General features: G+C 38.1%; 1 protein-coding gene across 3 annotated transcripts in view; it reads left to right on the forward strand.

Moving 5' to 3' along the window:
• LOC102296181 (serine/threonine-protein kinase ULK4) overlaps positions 1-7922 on the forward strand; it is a 78123-nt gene that overhangs the window by 52732 nt on the left and 17469 nt on the right. The window contains exon 17 of one of the 3 annotated variants that reach the window (XM_005950094.3): positions 2250-2444. The exons of the other annotated variants lie outside the window; for them this stretch is intronic. Within the exon in view, the coding sequence (XP_005950156.3) occupies positions 2250-2444 (195 nt within the window). The remainder of the gene's footprint in view (positions 1-2249; positions 2445-7922) is intronic. 3 annotated transcript variants of the gene reach the window in all.

The raw sequence follows: 7922 nt of genomic DNA on the forward strand, positions 1-7922 counted from the left end.
AAATATCTCACTGCACCACACTGTATGTGTTTCTTTGTTATTGTAGGAGTTAACTGGACAGTTGAAAATGCGTGCATGGACCATCTAATTCCTTCAATTAGAAAAGCTGTGTGCTCCTTGAATATTGTGTGACTATTTAAAACTGATGATTGTCTACGTTTACTGAAGTAATTGGTTTGCAGTTATTACAGTTATTAATCCCAGGCATGTTCAGTGTCTGCTGGTACTAACACAGAACCTGATGAAGTCTAAAAACAGGAAGATAAGCATTGCAACAGTGTTGGCCTTTTGTTATCTCTGCAGCCAGTCAAACATCCATACCCACTGACACTAAACACAAATAAAATTGTGATTAACGATATGGCGCCTTGCAATAAGATCACACCAGCTGGGATGCTCATCAACATGTTGATGTTCTTGCCCCTGAGTATTTAGTAGTCATTAGTACATTATTATATGAGTACTCGGTACTTAGGCCAAAAAGAGAGGGTACTATGAGGCAGCACACTTCTGGGAAGTCTATGCCAGAGAGACGAAAGAGGAGGAGACTGTGGGGGATTTAAAAAAAAAAAGAAGTCTCCAGGGATGGAAACAGACACTACACTTGACACATCGAGTGTTGTGTGGAAAAGTAGGCTGACCGAGCAGCTGACACACCCCCAGCCTTTGCATATATCTATAGATAGATAGATGGATAGATGGATGGATAGATTGGAATCAAATGTAAAATTGAGAAGTAAAGGTATGAAATTCTCCTTGGACTCTGGCCACATTGTTATTAGTCTCATTGTGTATTCTCCCATTTAGTATCTTTTGGTTGTTGTTGTACTTTCACACTGACAATGACAGAGGATACAGACAGGATACTTTTTTTTTTTTAACAATGATTTATTGATTTTTTTGGAACAACACAAACAGCAACAAATCAGCACAACAAATACAAATAAGAAAAAGGGAAGAAGAAAAAAACAAATACAGGTACATGAGTTACAGATGTACATGTCTGGGTCAAAATATGTACAGTGTTTCACATTTGAAGTCAAGGGAAAGAAAAAAGAAAAAAAAGTGGGGGCGAGAAAAAAAATACAGACATTAATTATTGTGTTTAAAAACAAAATGTGATCCCCTTTATGTAATAGCACAGCAAGGTCACGAGGTAGGTGATCAAGCAAAGGCCGCCATATCCTACAGAATGCATCACAATTGCCCTTTATGATGGCACTAAGGCGCTCCATTGGCAGCACCTTGAACATTTCTCTGTACCATTGTGTAACAGTGGGGCGCTGTCTCTGAATCCATTGAAACAGTACACATTGCCTCGCTAAATGTACCTAACAAAAGCACCTGTACAGAAGACAGAGAAAGGCCTTCTATAGATAGACCCAGAACGAACAGCACAGGGTTCAGTGGGATCGTCTGGTGAAAGATTGAGCGAAGCTCTATAGCAATATTTTTTCCAAAATCTAGTAATTAAAGGACATTGCCATATGCCATATCCGTATTGCACTTTACACAAAATGGAGAAATCTGAGTGATGAATTTTATTTAGAAACTCTGGCGTACGCTGCAGTCTATGTAAGATTCTGTAATGGCTTTCCTGGAGTCTGTTACAGGAAAACAATTTCTTGGCAGATCTAAAAGTTTTGGACCATGCTTCTGCACTAAGCTGAACTTCGAGGTCGGTTTCCCACCAAACCCTGGCCTTATCAGTGGTTACAAAATTCAAAGACAATAATTTTCCATAACAAAGAGAGATAAATTTCTTTTTTGTGATTATTTCCTCATTATATTTAAGAAGAAAGCTTTCAATAGGATTCAAAACAGGTTGATTGGCTGTAAATTTAAGGGAATTTACAAAATGCCTTACTTGCAGGAACCCAAAGAAGTGTTTCTGTGGTAAATTATATTTAATTTGAATTTGATTAAAGGCCATAAAACTACCCCTTTCAAACAGATCGCAAATAAATCTTATATTTTTAGAACGTCAATCATCAAATATACTAATGCCAATACCTGGAGGGACAGCTTTATTCCTAATTAGAGGCTGTAGACAGGATACTTTTATGTTTTGTTGACTGCCAATTTTACTTGGATTCAAAAGGTATCTGGGTGCCATTACTGATTCTACAGATTTTAAGATCCAGTACACATAGTAAAAAACTTGATGCAGAACCTGAGTATCCAAAATAGAAACATGTCCTCTTATACTTTAATCTCTGCATGTATTCACTGATTATCTGTCCATGCAGCTGTCTGCTGAGAACCAGGAAATCTGGGAGGAGTCTGTTCATTGTCTGTCACTGCTGGTCCAACTTTACTGTGGAGAGGGTCCTGACTGCCTGTCGCCTTCCTGCTTACGAAGCTTCTCGCATGTGCTGCGCACTCGCATGCACACTGAGACCCCCCGAACACAACGTACAGCTCTTAAAATTATTAAACGACTAGTAAGTGAACATCCACACAGACGGACAATCTGAAAAGCTTAACTGAACACACTGACATTTTCACATACACACGCTCATCAGAGCTCATGAACATTTTATTGGATGTATATTTTGTGTTCCATTTGTGTTGAACCTTGGTTCTATATTTGTAATTTGAGCGCCCTGCAGATTTAACATATTGGAATTATAGACACATACATATATGTGTATAAATTATACAAACACAAGAGTCAGTTCTACTGTGCTGCTGTTCTGAAAAAAACGTGTACTTTCACCCAAACGAGACTGACAGAGAGAGCAAGGCAGAGAGGGAAAAAATTTTGGTTTTCTATCTGCCTCTCACTCTGTTCAAGTGTCTGTCCAATTTTGTCTCACAGTCAGAATGATTTGTACTACAGACCAAAGCTAGCCTGTAGTACAGTGTACTGCAGTAAAACACATTGAAATTTAGTAAGGCTAAGGCTCCCCAGACAAAACAGAAACATTATTTTAATCTGGTAACAGTGGGAAGGACTGAGCAGCTGCGGCTGGCATTCAGGATTTAACAAGGCGACAGTTTCTTAACCCTGACAAACAATAGTAACATTTTATGTGTCTAAAACAATTTAATATTAATAGGAACATGCTGTGAATTGACTGAAAATGTTGGCCCACCTACTAATTCATTTGAATTTAAAACCTTGTTAAAATGTTAACTAAACTGCCAGTAAAATATTGTCTGACTAAGGCAGTTAGTTGTGCAATAGTTAGATATTTGGTAGACATCTTACATGCTTTGCTAGCAAATGAGTTCACATTGAATGTTTTTGTGTTAAAAGATTTAAGCCCAGCGCCAGCCCTCGGTGGCCAAGTAGTTTACTGTTCATGTGACATAGCCGCAACCCAGGTTTGATTACTTTCTCAGTTCAACCTCACCTTTTTACCCATCAGCCATAAAAGGCTGATGGGGTATTGTCTTCACCCTGCCAGGTGGGTGGACGGTGTGGACACCCAAGTTTGTGAATGCAATAACTTGAGAACGAAGTAATGGAGCACTTTCAGATTGATACCATAAGTACATCTACTAAAAATCTCTGACAAGTTGGAATCTCAGTGACTTTGAACTCGAGGTCAGGGGTCAGAGGTCAAGTGTTCTGAAAATCTTCTGAATGTGAAACAACGTAGGAGTTTCAAATTGACACCTTAGGTGTATCTACTAGGAGGCTGAGGGGTATCACTGACTGCCATCGTTATTTTTAAACCATGATGTCAGCATTTTTTGGACATTAATTGCTTTGTTCTAGTTTTCGAAACTTAACCATACTTAAGAATAAGTTAAGTGTGTTGATATTGGATTTTTAATCAATCTGGTCTCTGAATGTAACCCACTGAATTTAATTTAATTTACTGAATACATATCTTTTTAGAGATTACTGCTAAAAAAAGAGGCAGGGTTGGTGAGTCGGTCCAGTAAAAATGCATTTTAGGAAATCAACATGAAGTTAGAAAAAATAGCTGATTGTTCAGCAGACCCCTATGAATTATGTAAAATGCATTTGTAATGTTTTGGCTTGGCCGCAGGGTCATGAGATTCTGCATGTGGGATACAAGGTCAGCTGTCACCCTGAGATCACATGATCTGACTGAAGGCTGTGCCTGGAAGCTACCTAGTGTGTGTGTGTGTGTGTGTGTGTGTGTGTGTGTGTGTGTGTGTGTGTGTGTGTGTGTGTGTGTGAGAGAGAGAGAGCGAGAGAGGCAGTGTTTGCGTGTACTCGTATATTTTTGATTCCTCTTACTAATTATTTCTAGCCACCTGAACCACCCACACACACAAACTGTCACACACGAGCTCTTAGACGTATCTCTTCCTCTTTCTGTCTGTCTGTCACACCACATTTGTCCTCATGTGAAAACTCCCTTATTACTCCCCGTGCTAGTCAACAAAGTAACATCTGTGTGTGTCTTCTCTGTCCTGATCACCACCCTGGGCAACAAACACACATCACAGCAGTTACTTTCAACTATGTAGCAAATGAGAATATGTAGCTAGTGGATGAGTCACCAAGCAGCATCCCGCACGGAGTGAGCAGCAGAACTCATTTATTTGCTTAGAAAAAGCCTCTGCGTGCATTTGGTCATTTCACTCATTACAACAGTTAATTTAAAAGATTTCATTTTTAAAGTTTGGCTCTCTCTCTCTGAGTGCTTGTTCTAGTTCTCCCTCTCTCTTGCTCGCTATCTCTCGCTCGCTCTCGCTCTCTCATTCTCTCTTTATAGAGTGCTTAACAAAATTATTAGACCACCTGTCACAAAAGAAGAAATCTGTGAAAAACTTGATTAAAAATTACTGAGTTAACTGAACTGGATCTGCATTTTTAGACCTAATATTGAGCCGGTACATTGGACTTCTCTGAACAGTCAGAAATTAAAGCATGACATTAAACAACTAAAACTAATTTTTCTGTTCAGGTATCCAAGTAAATAATTGTTGTTTGGCACTTTAATCAAAATATAATAATATGATTAATTATTGTTTTTCTAATTTGTAAAACTGTAAATTAAAAACAATTCATATTTATAATATACATATAATTATATTTTAAAATTAGAAATATCATTTTGATAAAAGAGTGTAGGCATACTGGTGGATTAACCATTACAAAAACATAAAACATGATACTGGTAATTATCCTTACTGTTCATTTAGAGCAGCTGTAGCATAAACCTTACATTGGACGTGGTCTAATTAATCTGTTAAGCACTGTATGTATCATAGACAGTTAGTTCAAATGTATCAAAACATATCCATCACCCACAACATGCTTTTATACAGAAGACTCACATTCTCTTTCAAACACACATTTACACCCTCAGACAAGTGTCTGCCCTTCAGAAAAAAGCTTTTTAATTATTTTTCATTGATTTCAGGGCTCTGATAATCTCTATCAAAGATCCTGCTAATAGCTTGGAAACTACAAGGGAGAGGAAATGAAGAATGTATCATGTTGGATTTACTACAATTTTCAACTTGTCTGTCTTTCATATTTGAGTAACAACTTGCAAAGACCTACAGAAAAACAAAATGCTAATTAGATTTAAAACAATACGTTTTTGAAAATAATAGGCATTTATTATCTTTTTTAAAATAATATAATTTCTCAGAGTTATTGGTCTTCCTCTGGCCTCTCAGTTTATCATGTTCAGTCCCTGATATACAAAATATCTTTAACAAACTCAGTTCACACAAAACCTCTTTTAATCAACTTAACTGTAATTTTAACTTTTTCAGCAGCTATAACGTTCACTGATCTGATATTTGGATATTTGCATATGGATATGTAAGCCGTGGTTGACATTGTCCTGTTTTTTCACTTGTGTCCTGAAGCTTTGTCCTCTCTCACCTCCAGAGGCTGAAATGTCTCAGCACACAGTCTCAAAAATGTCAAAGCACATTATGTCCAATTATTGTAACCTTTTACGGTGCTCAAGCCAAAAACATGAACCTTTATTTATCTTTTAGTCCCTGTTTGTTTCCAGCTTAGTTCGATACCCATTAGAATTTCCTTGGAAGCTGATGATTTCATCATGACCTATTTTCAGTGGGAAAACTTTGTGGGATTTCCTTTACCTTTAGGATTGATTTCATCAAGATAATTTCCCCTGTCATCAGTGACCAGTGATATTTGTGCCAGAGCATTACTAAGCAGAAGGGAAAAGTTTTGTGAGTTATGTTTCAAGCCTTGCTTTTGACTCCAAGATAATTCTTGAGATTTTTTAGGTTAGAAGCTCTGCATTTTTAGACCTGAGTATTTAAAATAACTGTAAAACAAAAAAATCATTCCTCACTAGACTCTTACTCAAACGCACACACATACAGATCACAGCAGTGTCTATATCTGTGCACGTCTCTCTTTCTTCCTCTGTCTGATCTCAGGTACGTTTTTCCTTGTTTGAACTGACTGTTGAGACAGCACTGCTGTCTTTCTGAAAGGCCACACGTCTGCCTGTCCTCTGCTGTCTGCCTTGAACGCCTCTCAAATCACTTTAAGATCAGTATTATTGAGTTAGGGTTGGTTGGCTAGAGATGGAGACACATGGAGGATAAGGAGGTGGGGGGTGGGGGCATCTGGAAAGCAAGGATGAAGGTTTGGTAAGTAGGTATGTTTACGTGTGGTTTCCATGCACACAATAAATAGCCCCTAATCATGATGGGAAATTCAAAACTATGTGTTTGTGAAAACATGAAGTGCAATTCACAGTTTCACTTACAGCTTTTCACTTCAAGCTTCCTCCAGATAAAAAATTCAGTCAATCCCCCCACCTGCTAATGCCTCTCAGAAGAAAGAATTTGTTGGGATCCTTTTTGTTAATATTCAGAAAGACAACTTCCTGTTGAAGAAGTAACTTTACCATGAGAAGTTGAATTTTTTTTCTTCTGTTTTTCAAAAGAGAAAAAGAGAAGAAACATAGAAACAGTTGACATTAGAGGGAGTTCCCTCCTGTCTCCATATTCCTGTCAGACTGTCCAGTTTCTAGCATCATGTGCCCCACCGCAGCCCCCTCTTTGTCTCCTCCTAACCCCGTTTCTTAGCAACGAGCATGCTGTGCCGCCACAGAGACACAGGTGATGATGTCACTGGAGATCAGAGAAAACGCATCCAACAAATAGACAGGCACATATGCACTCACACATTAAACATCTGAAGAGACATACGCCGAGGCATTTTTTATTCTTACAATACCGTTTTTGTAACACAAACTTTTTCAGCAGTATGAAATCAGACCTTAACCTAGCTTTGTGTTAAAACGGCGAGAACTATTCTGTGTGATCAGTGAGCACACCCTCACACAAGCCTGGGGTCCAGGTGTTCCTGGGAGGGTGAGGAGCCTAGACATGGTGTGAAGAGACATGTCAGGACAGGAGTAAAAACAGAGGAAAGACAACGAGCAGAGATAAATAATGTAGTCTGAGAATTCAGTGAGGGGAAAAAAGAGATATGCTTGTAAGCTGATGCTTTAACCTAGTTTAATGTACTGTAGCAGAATAATTAAATAGATTTATACATCAGTAGAATTATGAGTAATATTAATACCAATAAGAAGAGTGGTCCTATGAAGAATGCAGCCACAGTTCTGTTTTAAATATGGCTTTAGACAAATCAAGTCACTTATTTGTTTCTGTGATCCATTAGGATCCCACCAGCTTCAGCTCTAACCATAGATACTATTCCTGGCGTCATCCATACATTCATATGCATGTGCGGACTTAAACGAACCCACTCTTCTTAAATCATTGAAGTTCATAGAAACCTTACAATAGGACATTAAAACAAAATGCAATGATGAAATTTCCAATGATCCAAAGAACATTCATTCTTTAATGTCACTTCAATTACAGCCTTGAGGAAAATGAAGTTCATCTCAAGGAGTTGGATGCTTTGGAGCAAAGGCATATATATGTATGTATATATAAAAAACACCCAGCACGCCCCTGCGGGC

This window comes from Haplochromis burtoni, unplaced genomic scaffold, assembly GCF_018398535.1.
Source record: "Haplochromis burtoni strain Fernald_Lab_line unplaced genomic scaffold, NCSU_Asbu1 Contig_751, whole genome shotgun sequence".
In the NCBI taxonomy this organism is placed as follows: domain Eukaryota; kingdom Metazoa; phylum Chordata; class Actinopteri; order Cichliformes; family Cichlidae; genus Haplochromis; species Haplochromis burtoni.